The sequence below is a fragment of the Pelmatolapia mariae genome, linkage group LG1, assembly GCF_036321145.2.
Source record: "Pelmatolapia mariae isolate MD_Pm_ZW linkage group LG1, Pm_UMD_F_2, whole genome shotgun sequence".
Classification (NCBI taxonomy): domain Eukaryota; kingdom Metazoa; phylum Chordata; class Actinopteri; order Cichliformes; family Cichlidae; genus Pelmatolapia; species Pelmatolapia mariae.
In genome coordinates, this window is record NC_086227.1 from 31,795,225 (window position 1) to 31,815,351 (window position 20,127).

Sequence of the window (20,127 nt, forward strand, 5' to 3'; positions counted from 1 at the left end):
CAAATACATCACACCTTCCTGCTTCCTTTACTACCCTTTTTAACTATTCCTCGTCCCTCCTTATTCCAATCTCTCACCTCTTGTACATCTAATGACCTAATATTTGCAGTTTTGTCTTGTCTGCCTCCTCGAGAAACATTAGTCAGAATGACAGAATTGAAATAGAAAAATTAAGTTTGAAGGCCAGTGTGCTCCTACTTCTATTTTTTTTTAATCCAAATAGTTCTGCCTGCTATTATTGACTTTGAATATTCTCTTCTTCATCATCATCAAGACTTTTCTTTCATCTTTTTTTAAAATCTACATATTTGTCTGACATTTGCTTGTTGTTTTGTTATGGTCAATATCTTAAATATGACAAAAGCTGCACTACATGGCAGTATTTGAAAATAGACTGAATTAACTTAAAAATTGTCAATATGACATATTTGTCCTCAACTGCCTCGAAGTATAATGCATCTCTTGTAAGGTATTTATTGCCAGTTGTGGTTCTTTTCATCTTGTGTTTTCATGTAAATGAAACTACCCTCTCTAGAAAAACAATATCACTGGTCATTTGCGCAAACAGCTTCAAACAATCTATATTAGTAGTTCGGGCCAAAGCTGTGTATTACAAGGTTCTTTGTAATACAGAGTACAGTGACTCAGAGGACGTTGAGAAAATTAATAGTTATAAAATGATGGTACACAGGAGCGGCTTGCTGCTTGCTCTAAACCCCCGAAAAAAAAGAAAGAAAAAAAAAAGTGTGTGTGTTTGCATGTGTGTGTGTGAGTGGGAGAGGGAGTGCGATATCAAAAAGTCCTTTCATCCATTTTAGATGAGATGCAGATGACTCAATTATACTTGGCCTGACATCAAGACCACTTGGCGGAGAAGCTGCTAACGCTGGAAAACGATCTATTTAATCCCACTGATATGAATGGCATGGTGCTAACAGGGCTCACAACGACAAGAGAGGGAGACAGGTATGAGTGGAGACGCTTTGGTACCACTCTGGAGAAACAGGCCTCAGTGCATGCTACGGTGAGACAGTGAGGAGGGGGATGATGTGTCTGCAATGATGCTACGTGCAATATTTTCATTTATACCAAACATAATATTTGTCACTAGGTTCTGTCCGCAATAACCACTAACAAGAACTTAAGTTAGCTAAAGGTGAAGCTGAAATGATACTACCATTCAGGAGATAAAGCTGAGCACTGACAACCAAAGCAACTCTGGACTGGTGCCCTAAAAGAATCCAGGTGATTTCAAATAAATGCATCGCATAGTGGAACAGGCACTTTAGTCTATAAATACTTTTGATCTTCTTGCTTCTTGAGTGATACTATAACTTTGAACAGTGAGTGAAAATCTTAACCAGAGGTGTACAGGAAGACTCGGGTAAAGATGAGGCATGAAAGGAAAAAATGGGTCATCCACTTCAGATTGGAAATGAGAGTGGAAGAACTAAAGAGATTGTGGTCCTGCAGGACAGATGATTTGGGGGGCTGCTGGTCACTAGAGCCAGGGCCACAGCAACGACCCACAAACATGCTCTACATTAGATCAGACTGCTGTTTGATCTGCGAGGCCTCTCTCTCTCCCTCAAGACTGCCTCTGCACTTTTCATCTACACACAGATAAATACACACACATTCATCATGACATACCCTCTGTTCATCAGAGCTGCTCAGCTGCCAGGCCCCAGACTACATCAACATCAGCATCATGGCATACCCATCACTTCACTCTCATTCTAATACTAAGTGAACTGTGGCCTGGGAACACGTCAGTGGTGATGAGACTTCTAAAAGAGAGGACAGGTGCTTTGCACGATCAGATGCTTCGGATTTTAGCAGCTTCACTTTGCCTGGGTTTGGTCTGGTCACGACCTGAAAGGAGAGAGAAGAAAGGAAAGGAGACTTTAAAAATTAATATATTTACACTTTAGTACTTTCACTCTTTCACAGACCCAGCTATATAAATTGAACATCAGTAGGGACTTTACACTAGTATTTTATCTTGACCTTATTTTGTAACATGTAACATATAAATTCCATCAAGAAATGCTCATTGATAAATCTAAATAAGATGGATATCAGGAAAATAATAGAGGGTGATAAAGTCAAAGTCATAATTTACAGTGACAGTCTTTTCATGTGCTGCCTTGTATTTATGCTGATGTGAATCTTCTCCAGGCTGCCTTTTTTATGACCTTTAGTGCAATTAACAGTTGCAAAACATTAGGGCTTGTGTTGCTTCACATGTAGTCAATCAAGTCAGTGTTTTGTCGGTGTTGAGTGGTGTTTGTCTGTGTTGGTGACAAATGAGCATGGCCCTTCCCACTGCTGACAGCCGCCCCAGAGCTGCGATACTATCTTCAGCTCTTCAGCCTGCTTCTACAATTACTACTGCTTCTCTGGCCCCAGGGCTTCCAACGACAGCCAGCACCCTGGAACCTTGGACACACACACAAACACACTGGGTCAGATACATTACACACATCTATTTCTTTGTACAGGCTCATGTTCAGTCATTTTTACGCATGTATTCATTCTTGAACATACATTTTTAGCATGCATTGCACATGTACTGATAATGCACAAAGCCTCATCCAAACAGACTGTGACTTGTTCGGAGGGTAATCTAAACAGATCATGGTTAAGGTCAGATTTCCTTAGTTCTTAATAGAAACAGTCCTTCGCAGACATTGGTAGAATGATTTCTCACTTATACACATATATAAATATATGTGTGTGTGTCTATATAATTGGATATAGAGACATCTTTAAATTTGAATTCAAACCCATTCCCTTATATCATTCAACTACACCACAATCAGTCCCAGCTATTCAAGCCACACACTGAAACATTTGACTGAGATATGACCCCAAACTGATACCTTTCCCAACCACACACCTGGTTATTTAATCTTTCCCTGTGCCTATTGTTGGCCTAATTGACGGTGGCTTGGCTGCTTGGCTGGCGGCTGACCCCGGTCAGAACAATGCATACCTGTGGCTCTTACCAGTGCTGTGTAATTGTCTCTTCAAGTGGTGACCTTTTTCAGTCGACCCCTGAGGGGAGAACGCTCCACACTCATCCATCACTCAGTCACTCAGCCACTACAGGAAGTAGTTAACATAAGCGACCTTTGGGATGGCGGCTTGTAAAAGGTGTGGAGTTGAGGTTTCAGAGTGGAATACAGAATATTAGCCATCACTTCGTTGCAGGGAATGACATCACTCAATCAATCAATTAATCCATCAATCAATCTGTTGTAGAAGATGTTTGCACTGCTACTCAAACCATTTCCTTTGAGGTTTGAGTCAGAGGAAAACAGATAAAAATACCTGACACAAATGCTTCCTTTTTTTGTCTATAGAGAATTATTGGGCTTATTATATTGTTATTCAAATGTTTTTATTATATTTAAGGTTCTGGATACAGTGCTGTGCTGAAACTAAATGGGACTTTTTCACACTCTAAGCATCTTCAATATGATTTTTTAACTTCTTACTTATCAGGAAATACTGGTAGGACAACTGTGCATATAACGTGCATGCTCCTGTCAGTGAGCTTCACCATTACACTATGGATCTTTCTCATTGCTGCCTTATTTGTCCTGTGGAATCCTGGGTATTTAGAAAGTGGCTGCTTCAAAGCTCAGTAACTCACCTTCAACCCAGTGGGAAGGTAGTGACACACATGCCTGCATGGATTGGCTAGGTTTAAAGGTCAAAAATATTAGTAAAACTACAGTCGATCGACATTTGAACCTCACACACACACGAATGAAGAAACATGTGCACCATATTTGTTGTCCATTTGCAATGTAAAAAAAATGAGAAGAATGGAGATCATTGGATAAAACACTGTTTTTTTTATTTACTGCCATTCCTATTGCTTCAGACAGACAAGCTGTGGCGCAGGGAGCACAGAGTGATTCAAACAAGTCAAAGCTACTGCCAATCTACAAACAAATCTCTCTGACAACAACAAACAACAAAGGCGCAGCAAAAGAAGAAGCAAGAAGAACAGCGTTTGGCAACCATTAACATCTTGGAAAAAACTTCAGAAGTAAAAAAAGGAGTGCATTCTGCATTTTTAATAGTAAACAGCATCTCTACTTCATCATGAACTAGATAGAGAAAGAAATCAAACGAGGAGGGCTGCTACACTGCTTTGACGTCGGCCCCCTTTTCCACCCTTTTTAGCTTTTTTGAAAGTGGATTTTGTCAGAAGTGCCGGATCTTTCTCTCACTCTCTAGATGGCCTGCAGCATTACAGGGGAATGTGGTGCTCTACACACTTTAAGAGTAATTAAAAGCGATTGAACAGCTGTAATTATGAGAAACGGCGGTTGTGTTCCGGGTCATTCTATCAATGCTGCCTTTCATCAGAGCAGTAGCAGAGGGGCCCTGCTGCTAGTCTCTGTTTCTCCATATGCACATCTTCAAGAACAAACAACTGGCAGGCTGCCTACAGGCTCACACACTATCACATTCGTACACACACGCCTTCATGTAGACATTTGGGAGAGTGAACGCTCTTATGCACGCACACACACACACACACACGCACGCACACAGTTACACATTAATATGGCACAAGCACACCACTGCACCATAAACACTTAACAACACATTCTTCATGTACTCCATTGGATGACATTCATAACAATCTTCTCATAATCGTTCTTTGGTCTTTTCTGGCTCATTTCACTTCTTAACACAATAAAAGGGTTACACTATACACAAGTGAAGAATGCAATAGCCTGTGAGCAAAGTGAGTTTTCTTACCATTCTATACTGTATTATAACACTGTGTGACAAGTAGAAAGCATATATGTATGTACTGTACTATGACTACTGAGAATGAGAACAATCCACTGATAAAAGCATGTCTGGGTTACATGAGATTAGGTAACAAAGTACACTGAAATAATAAATAGTAACACAATGTTGTATGTTAACACTGAAATGCGGGTTCCATATATGTTTTGTTAGACCGTTGTGACACTAGTGGCTTGGTGCTAAGCATTGCGTTTGTTAGCATGTTACTGAAGCACTATTCTTGATCTACTGTGTTGGTTTCCTTCCAGCCAATCCAAGTTGGGGTGACTGAGATGCTGGGGTCAGCTGGGGTAGTGGAGGGTGGAGTCGGGGGTGATGTAGATGGCCTAATCAAAAGGAAATCAATCTGGTCTGTCCCCTCAGCTAATGTGGGGATCATTCAGAAAAGCTGGTGGGTCTTTTTTTTTCTTGCTTCCTTGTTTCCTCTATCCATCTTTACATCCTGTCAGAGAAAGAGAAGAAATGGACAGAGGTCAAATTTGATCAGATATTGTGACTGAACATAAGATCTCATGTGAAGTTAACTTGTGTTTTAGATGCAGGTCAACAAAAGACTATAGATGTCTCCATGCAAAATCAGCAGGACCTAGGATTCATGCCAACAGGAAGACCAATTACACCCAATGTCATGTATTTGCCATTGCAAATAGCAACTCCAAGGAATTCCTCACAATTTTTACAAGGGTCTATGACACGACTTGCGGAGCAGGTGCACATATTTAAAGTATGACAACATGTAAGGTGTCTAGTTGTGCATGAAGTGACAAATCCATACCATTTTAAAAGCATGAGATTCCAAAGCTTAAAACTGAAACCAAAATACCAGTGTCTGTCAACGCCAATTAGAATTATTTATTTATTTTAACGTTGTCATTTGGTTTACTTAATCATTTGGACAATTTAACTAATATTAAATAACAACAACAGCATTGTTCACAGATGACCACAGCTGGGTAATGAATGAATAAGTGAATCCTCTGCGACTAGATCTATGCTGCATGAGACAGATACATGTATTCAGTGTGTACATAAACACATTTCAACGTGTCAAATCTTAGACTCACCTCCAGAGCAGTGACTCCACTCTGTTAATGATGTCAGCCAGATCAAAGGGCAGAGGCATGCTGGGGTCATCCACACCCCAGAAGGGCCGGTCCACTGGGGCCTCCTCAGGGGGCAATGTCTGGGCCAGACTTGAGTGGCACCTGAGGCGACAGAACACAGGAAACAAAAAAATCCCATTTACTCCTCCCTCCCGTTAAAGCCAGTAGGTAGAGACTCCTCACCAAAAGGCCACGTCTCACCCCACTCACAAAACTTTCTTCATGTTTTTATTTTTTATACTTAAATTGAATCCTACTACAGCTTGCCAAAACCCTACATTAAAACCAAGCTTTCATCTGAAAGTTTTATGATATATGTTTACAAGTAAATACTAACACTAACTAATACTTGTCAATGATGGTGGAACTCTAGTAGATAAAGATAAACAGAGATCTTTCTATCGTGTTTTTATCTAGTCAATGAAGAGCAATTTAAGGGCATAATTTCCAAAAAAAAGTCAAGTTGTTTAGGCAATGATGTATGTGTTTGTTTAAACTTGTTTTAAAAGCCAAAATCTCTATTGTGAGTTTGACCAGGAGGCAAGTTTTTTAACAGTATTCTGCCTCCTTTTGTTTTTATGACTCACAGTAATACTTTGTCCAGGCAGAACCACCAGGACAGGAGAGAGTAAGTTTGTCTCTGTATGATCCACAAAAGAAACAGCATGCAGTTTTATTACAAATAAACAAAGAAATGTTTTTCTCTTCACTAGATATTGTTGAGGGCATTTAAATGATGTATCTGTATGCAATTTGGTTTGAAACTACTGAAATACTTGGAAACTCCCAAGCCAGTAAAACTTGAACTGAATGGAGATGAGAAAAACAGAGATGTGACACATCAGTGAAGTGTTGCAACAGCATTAAGGTGATGGGAAACCATGATATCATGTATCATGATTAATGCCCCATTCATCTTACAAACATACAGGCACACACTGCAGGATGCTTTCACAAGAACATCACTCTCTCTTGTTGCAATAATGACAGAGCAGTGAGAAATCCTGCCTCTTCATGTCACTGCGTGATTTTTGTATGATTAATAATCTGAGGTTAGTTGTAATTTCTACAGTGCTTGGAACCCCTACAGACCTTAGCCGCATCTTTTGTTAGACCTGTGTAAATATTTACTGCTGTGACTCTGTGTTGCTCTCTGCTGTCATTGTAAATCTACCCTCCCTCTGCTTCTTGACAGATGAGGGTGACCTCTGACCTGGAGGTGCAAGAGGGAGAGATGGAGGATGGCATTTGTATGTTGCGTGTGTGTAGTGTGTCCTTGTGTGCTTGTGAATAGTGACCTAAGATTTCCTATCTACAGAAACGGGGCCAGTTCTTTTTTCCATTCAATCATTATGCCAGGGTCTGTCTTGTCATATCTCTTTACCCTATGCACACCCTAAAAACCCCCCGAACAAACCCATAACACAGACAAATGCACACAGTCACCACCACCTTGTGGCTAGTGACTGAAGGAGGGGCCACAGAGAGCTGAACAGCAGGATATGAGGATCGGTTGTGGATGGGATGAGGGAATGTTCAAGTGTTAGGGGACAACCGAGGGCTGCCACAATTTGTGGTTATATATATTCACATGAGCCACTTAATGTTTAACTGGCCCTCTGCCTAAGTGCTGCATTTTGGTGCGGTTAGCCCTTTAAGGATCTCCTGCATTATGGTGGTGAGGAGCAGCATTAACATCCACTGTCCAATATATCTTCTGTGCTCTGGATCAGGGCCTGATAATAGCATCTGTTAACATGCACTAAGTACCATTATGTAGCACATCACTTCATAAATAATACGATTAGGCGACCTTGGGGCTTTGCGACGAGCCGTGTGTTTAAATGTTCTCATCATTTATTTAGGGTGCGAATTAAAGGAAGCACCACTTCAGAGAAGGAGGAGGAGGAGGAGGAGGAGGAGGAGGGGGACATGGCTGGCATACGTATCTACAGAGTGTGCAAGTGCAAACTGACCCAGACAGCATGCACACACGCGCACACACACACAAACTGTGGTTCTGCTGACATCAGCTTGAGGACACCATAGACCAAGGGAACCCAGGCTTTTGATTTGGTGTGATTAAGTATTCATGCTCCAGAGCTATGAGAGAAAACACTTGCTTCTTCTCTACTGCCCTGACTCATAATGAAAGGCTACATACCATAAAAAAAAACTGAGTAGCTCACTTCAACAGAGATACTGCATTTATTTGACAACAGATCTTGCAACATTAGCTTGCAAATAGAAGGTGCCAGGTTTACCAGAGATATAAAAGATATCGAGACTGGAAGACTATCAAAGATAATATAGTGTAGGTAATTCAGCACGCACTTTTACACAGTCTATCACTGTTCACAGAGTACCGTCCCCTGACTGCTAAAATGGAACCAAACAAAAAGTCAATATCAAGCGAGGTGCTTTAAGCTCTCATGGGCTCTTGCTAGAAATTCTGTCTAAGCCGCAGTGGCGTACAAACAAGGCTCACCAAAAGACTTTCCCATGGCAGAACAGTCCACCTTAAAGTTAAGGTCAAAGACAAAGAGGTGTGCATGTGCATGTGAGGGTGTGGGTGGAGGAGGGAGAGGTTGTGTTTGTGAGTCCAGGCTGTTCCAATGGATTAACCCCAGACAGATATGGGCCTAACTATCCCATCTGGCGCTCGGTCAAGAGAGATTGGCAATACAATCACTCATTTCAATTTGCCCTGAAACCTTATAGCCTAGCAGGCCCCCGCTAAAATGGTATGCTAATGTGAAAGGTATCTAGCATTCTATCGCCTCAATTCCACAGAGGCCTTTCCCTCCATGCAGCACAGTGCACTTGAACTGCGGCTGGGGTGGGAGCGCCACGGCCCTTGCTGCAATAAGGGCTGGAGCCCCCTTTGCGCTCAAACTAACCACTTTAGCTAAAGTGAGTGTTAATTATGGACAGGCAAAGCAGTCAATAAAAGGTTAATGTAAAAGTCAAAGGATAAATTCCTTTAAGCATTGCATCATTCCACCATCTCTGCGACCAACACACTGCTCGCAGGTCTCCTAATCAATACGTTTTACTGTAATGCGCTCCCCATCGATTTCCTCCCCCCCGCTCCATGGTCCGAGCTCCATCACTTGGTTAAAGAAAGGAAAGGCAGAAGGAGAGGTAGGGGAACGAGAGGGAGAGAAAAAGGGAGTAAATAAAATGATTAACCTCGGTTTCACTTTGTTGTTTCCCTCTTAGATGCTCTCTGAAAGGCTTGTTAGAAGAGTGCAGGGTGGTCCAATATCATCACTGCCATCAGCACCATCCCAATCAACAGCATCATCAGCCCACTCAATCTCTGGCCAGTGTGTAATTGTGTAGCAGTACACTCAACCAGGGCCATACATTAAAAGGCCCTCTGCTCTTAACAGGATGGAAATCCGCCTAATAGACAACATCACTGCTTCCGACTCATGCAATTACACTGATAAATGCACAATTGTGTCAGGCCAAGTGAAAAAGTACCCAGAGAATGTAGATAGGAGACAACACTTATTGCATTATTTCTACAGAAGGTCATTTGTAATGACATGGGAATAGACAGCTTGGGATGTTTGATTTGGGGTATTCAGGAAATGATTAGGCAATGGCAGATATCTTTTTAAAACTTGTGAGAACGTGAAGTTATATTTTCCCTACTTTTCATATTTGTATCATTAGCAACTAAAAGAAAAACACAAGCTTAGAGAACAATATTAGAATGGGTGGTGTACCGAGATTCACGACCAAAGTATGTGCCAAGCCCTACGCAATGTTCAAACTGGACCTAAAAATAAGACTTTTGTAAAGATACAATGAACATTAATCAATCATGTCATTGTGATTATGATCAAGGGAAACAGCATACCTCAGATCACCTGCTTCCCCATGCTTTGCCTGATGTTCATCTGACTAGGAGTTCTGTGCAGGTGTGAATTTTTATAGTTTTGGCAGCCTATGTGCCCGATAGCTGAGAATGCAATCAAACAAGTCATGAAAAAACAGGCATGTGTCTCATAAATCAGCCTGCCCCTGAAGGTAAGGCATGCAATCAAGTCCCAAGGAGTGAGAAGAAAGAAGTATATTATCCATCTACATTCTATATATACAATATTGTGTAAGAAATGAGTGATTAAGCACATCTGTCTTTGTATGTGATTTGATACGGTATAATGGCTAAGAGATATGGACAGACAGTATTTATTCACATGCTGTGTTTTGCAAGCTGCAAGGGCAACAGACAGTTTGTGAAATCTTTGGAATTACGAGAATTTCTCATCAACAGTGATGTGATCTTCCAAATCCTAATTACAGAAGATCTGACTAAACTAATAATACGCTGTTGTACCTTTCATGTCTCTATTAAACATATTGAGCAATCGGTTATGGAACAGGCTGTTAAAGGTAAATGAACATCTGAATGTACCTGCATTTTTCTAACAAAAAAGAAAAGAAAATCCAACATTTTTTTTTATCTGCAGTCAGCACATTTCCCTAGAAGAGCAAGGCAGTCTTGTACAAACCTGAGCTGTGATGCAGTGGTTCTAACCTTTTTTATGGTTTCTTTCTTTTGTGGTTTCTTCCACTGCTGTCTTTCCACTGACATCAATCTTTTTTTGGTATGAATCTTATCCTGAATAAAGATTTAAGTAAACCTATTAATGAGACAAGGATGAAAAAATGAACAACAAGATTATTCCCCAGGAATAACCTTGTTGAAATCTAAAGACTGTCTTCCATAAACAAAGCTTTGCAGTAGTCTTGGGGCGTCTAAGCCAAACACTGGACTTGAACTCAAAGGAATATTTCTGAGGAGACCTGAGAATGGCTGTGAATCAACATGTTATCAAATTTGGTTAGAGAAATTCTTTCAAGAAAAATTGGTGGAAACCTCCAACAAAAGGTTTGCTAAGCTTGCAGCTTAATGCGCAAGGAGACTCGAGGCTGCTACCACCAAAAGTACTTTATCCAAGTACTAATAATGGAAATGAGATATTTCAGCCTTTCATTTTAGCAAATTAGTAAAAGATTCCAAAAACCTTATTTTTATTTTTGTGATGTAATTGTGGAACACTGTTAGTAAATTAATGAATAAAAGAAGAAACTAATCCACGTCAAAATGATTCTTAAATCCTGAAATATAACAAAATGTGGAAAACTTTCCATATGTGTTGTATAGAGAAGGACATGTCTGCAACTAATATTATCAATCACATCTCTTTAATTGTAACAAGTGGCTCAAAGCAGCTTTTTTAAAAGTTACTGGCACAGTGGTTTACATATTACATTAAGACTGCTTAGATTAAGATCAGATAAAGGTTACAAGTAATTAACTGGAAAATGCAAAGGGTGCACAAACTTTTTCTTGGAAATTTTCTGTTAATGATGTTGTGTAGAGGCCAGTATAACAGGGACATAATTTTCAGAACAACGTCCAACCTGTTAAGTGTCAGGCTTTAGATCTCAACATACACCACCCAGGACTCCAAGGTCCTGGGTGCTCTGAGGGCTGTCCTCATTAGAGCCTGAACAGTGCCTTAGATCCCTAACCACCATCCTATTATCCCAATCACTGCCACATTCAGCGTTAAATGTAAAGTGGTGCAAAATGTGAGCCAGCCAGCCAGCCAGAAAGAAAGCGTGGGTAGGGCAGCGTCTTAACCGTTTCCTCAGGATCAATCAAATGCTATTGTGTCTGCAGACAGCTGCTGACTGTACACTTTGTGAATGTGTGAGGTGGGCAATTGTGGGGAGAGAAACGGAGAGGGAGGGGCATCATCAAATGCATGACATATGTTCCTTTCATTCTGATTCCCTCTAAGGAGCCTAGGCTAATAAAACTAACATCTGATGCACTCTTTTTCCCTTTAATTAATGGTTGCAGAAACCACGCAAAATTGCATGAGCAAGAAGGAGGGGCAAGAGATAAAGTGGGTGCCGCGTGGCCCTTTCAACACACCCACCCACTCACGTGCCACAATGGCTCTGCTGGTGCTGGGAACAATGATTCTGCCAGGGAACATGGGTACCTTCCTCAAACTCTGTGAGGTCTCCCTCTTGCCAGCTGCAGTCTGGACTGTTCATTAAACCACATGAAACAAATAAGGCTCATTACTGGTATCCCCAGCCAGTTGGAAACACAGGACCATGAGCTTTCATCGGCCCATGTACTTTTAGTAGAGTTACTTGAAGTCAACAACAGAAACAGGGAAGTTTTGTTATACCTGCACAGTCTCTACCTGCTTCACACCCTAATTGTTTGATGTGGTTTGGCTGGCTGCCCCATTTAGAGCAGGGAGAACCAGATGTAACAGAAAAACACACACAGAGTTAGGTAGCCTCTAAACAGACTTCATAATTGGCAGCAATAAAATACTATTGCAGTCTTGACGTGCAACAGAGGCAAGCCCCTGAACTACAGCTACTACTCTCAAAAACCAGGTGGATGTCCATTAGGTGCTTAACTGTGTAACAAATTACCAAACACCCTGGCCTGCTCTTTCTCCTCCTCAGGCAATGGGATAGAATGTGGTCTAATGTCAACACAGGCGCAAAATTTATGAGGAGACAACTATTGTTCAAATGCAAACAGGTTCCAATAAAAAGGGAGTTTTAGGACAAACAGAGAGGATCCTCCTGGCCGTTTCTTTTCCGGCAAGGGTTGAAGAGACAGATCACCGCTTAAGGCTGTGTGCATTTGTGTGTCAATGTCTGTGAGAGAACCTCACAGAGAGAAAATGTGTGTGTGTGTGTGTGTGTGTGTGTGTGTGTGTGTGTGTGTGTGTGTGTGTGTGTGTGTGTGTGTGTGTGTGTGTGTGAGAGAGAGAGAGAGAGAGCTAGAGAGACAGCAACAGGGAAATAAAGGTTATATATCTGTTTTGCATGCTCCACGTTGACTGGTTGTCTAGAGAGGAATGAGAGGAGCTGTGGCATACTTGTACCAGGATATAAAATTGTTCAACAGGAAGAAAAGTAAAAAATACAAAGCAAATCAAAGAAAAAAAGTTCATTCTGATCAGTTTTAGTAATACCACAAAGCTAACACTATGCAGGGATGCTGGCCTAGCTGAACACATGGACCAAAATCAGTTACACGTGGCTAAATACCAGGTTGAAACATTTCTATGTATACATGCAAAACCAATTAGAGATGGTTGTGAAAAGACACTAAAAGTTTTTCTTGATGATGCTGTTTATTTATAAAGCCCAGGAGAGAAAATGGAGCAACAAGGGGACTTGATGACGAGGGTAAAGAGGTTACAAGCCTGTGAGCAATTGCACTTTTTCGCAGCTCGCCGTTGGAAGGCTATAAATCTGCTGTCATGGAATACGGAAGATGGTTAATGTGGCATTGGGAGCGGTAACTCTTAGCTTTTCAGAGAAATGGCATACCATTGCTGTGAAAACTTGTTGTGCGGAAAGTGATCTTGTAAAACAATCATTTTTAACCCTTATCCCTCCCTACCCTGCACTGTATGCTCCCTCCCTCTTGGCCAAGTGTTAGTGCCTTGTGGGCATCATCTGAATGGTGCAATAAAGCTGATGATGAATGAGGCTTGCCTCAAAAGCAATACAACTGAGCCACTGGACAATACCTGACCCCAGTCATATGATAAGTTTGTTTCAGCCTAGGCACAATTCCCACCTGTTTTCAGGTGACAATGGCAGGGTCAACTTAGCAAAGCTAATTATAGTGTATTGTAACCTAAATTGCCTAGATACAAGTCATCCTTCTTTCTCTAGGGGATGTGTTTTTAAGTTTTGGAGTCTTTGTTTAAAGCACAACCGTGAGATAGAAGTTTTCAAACAGTTGCACAACAGATATTTGGTTTCATAAATGGGTATATTCCAGTTCTTTAAAAAAAGAAAGTGACTTTGCTATCCTCTTTAAACAAAGCATGGGAACAAACAAGCAACTTTTCAAGCGCAGGAAACATATTTGGATAAATATCACATTTTGTTAAAACTGCATGCAAACTGTCACATCAATGTTGACACAGCTTGTCATAATGAGATCACATAATAGGCACAGCAAACCAGTGATCGTAAACACGCCCCACTGAAACAGTCATAAATCTTCAAACTCATAAACTGGTCTAGTCCAGGAATAGGCTATAATGTGACAATCATTGAAAAGTTCTTGCAAAAACAAACAGCAAAATGCTTGTTTTTAATGCTGTATGCATACAGCATTAAAAGCAGGATTTTTTATATTGGGTAAACATATCTAACAGGTAGAATGCCATTTTTGTGTAACCTTTAAAATGAACAAACAAAGGAGTAGCACAAAGTAGGAGATGATGCACACATTCCCATATGGGCATTACTCACTCTGTTTACAGTAGAGGAAGAACTAATTCCGAAAATGTCAGACTGGGTATACAGTAACTAATGAGCTACACTTTTCCAGATGCCTTTTTCCCACAGTAAACAAGAAAGTATGAACAAAAAAAAAAAATTCCAAAAGTTGGTAAAGTGTCTAATCCAACCATGAAAGAAACCTCTAGTATTTGCATCACAGTATGTGAGTGTGTGTGTGCATTCATGCATGCACATGTGTATACTGTGCATCCGTGCCAGAGGAGTGCTTTTCGCCAGGTGTTTGAACTTCTGCATCACCTGGTACTCCTGCTGCGTGAACACGAGTTTTGTTTCACCCTATTAAGTAAATAGTGTAATTAGAGGGACTCAGCATTTAAAACGTTGTGAACAGCCAGCAATTTGTTTGGAAGACCAGCCAGGCTAGGCCCTGAGGCACTGCACAGAACAGGATGCAAAAGGTTCACACAGTGCAATACAATGGTGTGCATGTGTCTGGGTGGCACTATTCAAGTACCTGTCTATGTAGATAAGTTGATGCATGATGGTGTGAATCACTCATTGAAATGTGTTCTGGGTGTTGAAAAAGAAGCGCTTTGTGGTCTAACAGGTACTTAATTATATTCTGTTTGTATTGACAATATCGGTACACAGTGTAATAACTACCACACCGGCAAAACTGAGGACTGTGTTTCATAGAACCCAACCCTTAGTCATACTTTTATTGGTGTGTGAAAAAAGAAATATGTATGTGATGTTCATTGTTCAAGCAGTTACAAAGAAAAAAAAAGAGCTGAAGCTAATACAGGTTGGGCTATCTGCCACAAAGACATCAAAGGTGATGAGCAGACTTCTTCATAATAAAAGCACAGGGATTACGGCTAACATGGTAACAGAGATCAACTTTATTAGTTTCCCCTCTTAATGATTTTTTTCACTCCACAAACGTCCCCACTGTGTACCACCTATCCCAGCGAGGATGCTTCATACTAAATTCTCTGCTGTCACAGCTGATCCAGGGTCAGCTGTGGGGTCTAAGAGAGGGATAACCTCTTTCTGAGCCCCACAGACACCCAGATGGCTGTTCGGAAGCTCTGATCCAGAAACTAGCTTACAGCTCAATCACTGTGGCCACATCTCCAAGTCCACAGTTTAACCCTCTCTGATGTCAGCCAAGGTCGCAGATGCACACTTGAGAGGCAAAAAGAGCCAGGAGTGAAGTGCTGCCAGAGTCGAAGGAATTAGATCCAGGCTGAGTGGCCCTCATCTGGCTAAGCCTGGTAAGTACCAAGACTAACAGGCTGAGGCACGGTGCTTTGGGTTTGCAGACACACATACTCACACTCATGCTTCTAAGCTTGCGCACAAATGGACACACACATAAATAGGGAGGTAAACACACACTGACATAGTCACACACACACACACGGAAGGACTCAGAGGGCTACAGATGGTGTGCCCTGGGCATGGTGAGTGGGGCTCTGATTGAGCTAGTTTTAGATCCAGTGTGGAAGCTGCCACAGCACACAGGGCTCAGGGGTTGGAAAGGAAGACAAAGAACAGCGGAAGGAGTGAATGAGGGGAAGAGAAGAGAGGGTGGGGACTAACTCTTTTCCCAACATGGGGGCTCCTAACATTTTTAGTACAACATCAACATGCCACTGTCCATCCGTGTCCTTGCCTTTGTGACCATGTGCTACCCCGTTTCTCCACCTAACGCCTACCAGTGCAAGCACACATGCCATAAACCCACAGACACCAACATTCACGTATACACACATACACACGCACACACACACGGAGCCAGCGGCCACTTCAGCTGTAATTCCGCCTGACTTCCGCTGTCTGACTGGCAGGAGACAGGGAGGGTGAGGACAACAAGCTGTGAATACGGGAAGAGACAGAAAATCATTGAGAACCTTGCCTTTATGAATCTTTGATGAGAAAGAGTGAGGGTTTGCGAGGGCTTTGCCTCTGGTTAAATCAGAGCATAGTGCGTGTGGTGTGTGTATGACTGCCAACAGAGGTTGAGATAAACAGGGCCTGGACTAGGCCCAGACAACTACAAACCCCACAGTCAGGAACATTTGTCCCTACAATTAGTCCCTGTCCTCCCCGTTCATGTTGTAGGTAAGTGCTATTGATAAGTAGATAAAAAGTTGCAGCTATGAGTAGCTAAGAGCCTCATATAAAGTGGAAGGTTAAAACAGAGTTTTTTGAGTGCAGGTCAAAAGCATTCTCCATATTTCAATAAGTAGCATCTCTACAGTTTTACATTAGATTAATATATCAATAAATTTCTATGCAGATGGTAGATACGATAACACCTTAAACAAAAGGGTCGAGCAGGGTGGCATGATTTTTAGCAGCAGTACTTGCCATGATCCTTCGACTGCATTTAATTATCATATTAATTACACATTTTAGGTAGTGTTAGTATCAGTGACTGATGTAACTCTTTCTTTTTAGTACCTTCCATGTTTTCTGTTTTGTTTTTGCTGCTTTTTAAGACGTACTGGAATTTTGGACACTTTGGGTTGTCATGTATAAAATGCTTCTAGTTTTGATTCAAACTATTATGAGTTTCGGTGCTTCTCCCTTATTTTTTGTGCAACAGTTTTGTTGTGCGCATGAGTCAATCGGCATGCATTCTGTTTCAGTTGTTACATAATTTCCTCAGGGATTAATAAAGTATTCTGATTCTGATTTAATAAGAGTCCAGTAAAAATTGGATCAAAGGTTAGTAAAATGCTTTATGGTTCTACTGGTCACATTATTATTTTATTATTTTAATTGTGTTCAAACTACCGCATCTGAGCTGTTACTTTTGGCAGCTTTTGTTATGTCTTGACAAATTGCTGCAATGCATCGGAGTGAAAAAGGCAGTACATTTCTAACTATGCCACTGCACCAGAAAATATCTTGTAGTCTGAAAATTTACCATTCAAAATTATTGATATCCTTCATGATGCCTGTTCCATTCAGTTAAATTTTGCATGCAACCCTCAGCTACTGACACTGCTGGTAACAGCCTCAATTTCTCATCCAAGAGAGAACCAGTTTACCACACACTAACAGGTCTGGCTCTCTGCCATGATAAATGACACGTAACTATGCGCAAAAGAAAAACAAACAATATGACAAGCTGGTATTTTGTTGTCCTACACTGCAGTTTTCTGATTAACAATGATAAAGCATGTTGCAATGTCTTGTAAGGACATACTAGCTTACGATGCGTGGGAAGTTATGTTACACCCACACCCTTGTGGTGTTCCTTTTCTTCACTGTTCTTTGTTTTACCTTCACACCTGTTCTGACTTCGGACACATGAAAAGCTGATGATGACTCAGAGGAGGTTGTTTTAATTAAAAATACAAGACATGCTACAACAGCCATCCCTCACATCTCAAACTGCTTTTTAATTGATGTCAAGCAGGTGCCAACTTTTTTTTCTCAACATGAGTTAGGTTATGTTACGAAACAAGCAGAGCGGCATAGTAGCTTTATCTCATCTGCCACCTGTGACAGCTCAGAATTCAGAGTCCTCTAGGAAGCTCGGCTCATGTTAATGTGTCACCGATGAAGCCTTTTGAAGACTTGATTCATCCATCTGTCAGTGAGCACTGAGGTGCTGCCGACTGACTTCCGATCACATAAGAACTTGGCAATGAGATGAACTGTCTTAGGCTGATCAAGAGTTGCCTTGGCTCCCATCTAAATCTGTCAGGTTCAAACCTTACACTTTGCTGCACATGTTGATCACATATACCAAAGTACAGGCACAATTTCAACTTACGGTTTGGACTAATCTACTTTAGGCTTGAATTAACACAGAATTTGTACTTTCTGGCATCTTGAAATGAAGGCGGATTGATTGACAGCTAAAGTCCCTTTTCTCACAGCTTGTAGACCTGCCACAGAATTGAACTCATGGCTTCCTACAGCTTCAGGATAAGACAATAGAGAAGTATGCTAGTTTAGGGTTGGGTCATTTATGGGGCAAGAGTGAGTCTCACAGTGCGCTGTGATGGCTTATACCTGCTTTATGCCATGGTTAAGTAGTGTTGGTAGAAAAAATAAGTCTAAAGGAACATCAGCTAACATCAAATGGAACCAGTCTCCAGGATTTGTTTGCAGCCAAAGGGAGGTGAAAAGAGCAATACTTAGTAGAGCAGCTAACCTGTGGTCTTATCTAGTGGACAAATCAATAGCAGTGTCTGAGAGCAAACCAGTGTGTGCTGTGAGGGAGCTAGAGGGGCTACCCCTGGCCTGCTGCCCCCAAGGTCCCTCCAGGGGGGTACCTGCTTGTCTCTTCACCCTCCATCTCTTCCGCATCAGTGCTCACATCCTGTGACTACTTGATCACACAAAGAAATACGCAAAACAATGTATACTCTGAAACGGGCATCCAGTGACATATTATTGCACTATCCATACTATGATAAACAGCAGGGAATCAACAATCCGTGTACAAGAGCATACAGAACCATATTCAAACATGTGCACACATGAGATTCAAGTGCACATGCTGTTTGTCCCCTGATAATCCATAGTACATGGACCTCAGCATTGATGAACTACAAATGGCTTTCCATTGCAGTGGTCTTTCACACAAGGGGGCAGAGGAAGCTGTTCCTAATGCACAACATAACGCCTACTCCCACCTGGCCAAAAGCCCCGGAGAACAGCCGTGCAGTACTGCAAGGACAGAATTCTTTAAAAACAGAGACCTTTCTCATCATTCCTCCTCCAGTTGCTGCTGCCTACTTACTTTCAATCACAGTTAACATCACAGAACATGAAGTGGAGGGATAGGAGGAGGCAAAACACAAGCCTGCTGCACAATGCACTTGTCTGGCAGCTGCTTGGTCTGACATTTGAGGCCATAGGGACCTTGTTGAAAGAGCAGATGCTCACTGATGTACAGGCACAGGAACATGGCAACTACACAAGTGGCTCAAGCTGAAAAAAATCGGCACAAACATATGATAAAAAAGTACAAGGAGGAAAGCTGAAGATGGCAGACTCACACAGAGATGGGTATAACAAGAGTGTAAAAAGAAGATCACAAATACACAAGCGGGCAGTGCCATATATTTAGTTCCATTCAGTTAAATTTTGTATGGGTTTAATTACTGACTCTTGGATCTCTCTAAGCAGCAATTCTCTTTTTATTTATTGATTTTGCTTTTAATTCTTCGCCTATCCTTACCAAAAATTAAGCTGATGTGTTATATATACTGTGTTGGGTAGCAATAAGTGATTCAAACAGATAGAAAAAGACAGAATTAAGGGGTTGTGGCTGGAAGAAGGGCAAGAAAAAATTAGTTCATCAAGAGTTAGAAGAAAAAGAAACAGTAAATAAGGAGTGAGGATAAGATGAGAAAGGGAAAAAAACAGATAGAAACAAAAGAAAGAAACACAACATACAGAATACAAAGTGAGAGGGGTACAGAACAGGCAACATCATGGTGCATCTCCGGCACAGATAAATTAGTTTCCGCGGAGGACCGCAGGCAGCATTATGGAAATGGGTGGCTGGCAGCTTCTTTGGCTGGCTGTAAACAGGATCTTGATAAGGCATATAGCCTCTGGTTAGGCCCCTGGAGTCTGGCATCATCATGGTGCTGTGTTGAGCTGCAATACTCCCACGGTCGTCCTCTTTCTATCTATCTGGTTCCTTTACCAACCTGCCCAAACTCCAATCGTGAGTAATTTATGAAGTGGGGTGGGGGTGGTTGCGGAAGCGATACACACACATCCTGACACGAAATACATGACATGTTCCACATGTCTTCCCACAAAACTACAAAGAGCTCTTTTGTCTCTACAAAGAAAAGAAACATTAAGAAGTAATTTAGAG

The 20,127-nt window shown here is 41.4% G+C and overlaps 1 protein-coding gene across 2 annotated transcripts in view; it reads right to left on the bottom strand.

Annotated features, from left to right (window-relative positions):
* Positions 1-3,857: 3,857 nt before the first annotated feature.
* fto (FTO alpha-ketoglutarate dependent dioxygenase) overlaps positions 3,858-20,127 on the bottom strand; it is a 113,575-nt gene continuing 97,305 nt past the window's right edge. For both annotated transcript variants that reach the window (XM_063478933.1, XM_063478941.1), the window contains 2 exons: positions 5,904-6,044; positions 3,858-5,281 (listed from right to left, as the gene is read on the bottom strand). In XM_063478933.1, the coding sequence (XP_063335003.1) occupies positions 5,265-5,281; positions 5,904-6,044 (158 nt within the window). In that variant the 3' untranslated portion in view covers positions 3,858-5,264. The remainder of the gene's footprint in view (positions 5,282-5,903; positions 6,045-20,127) is intronic.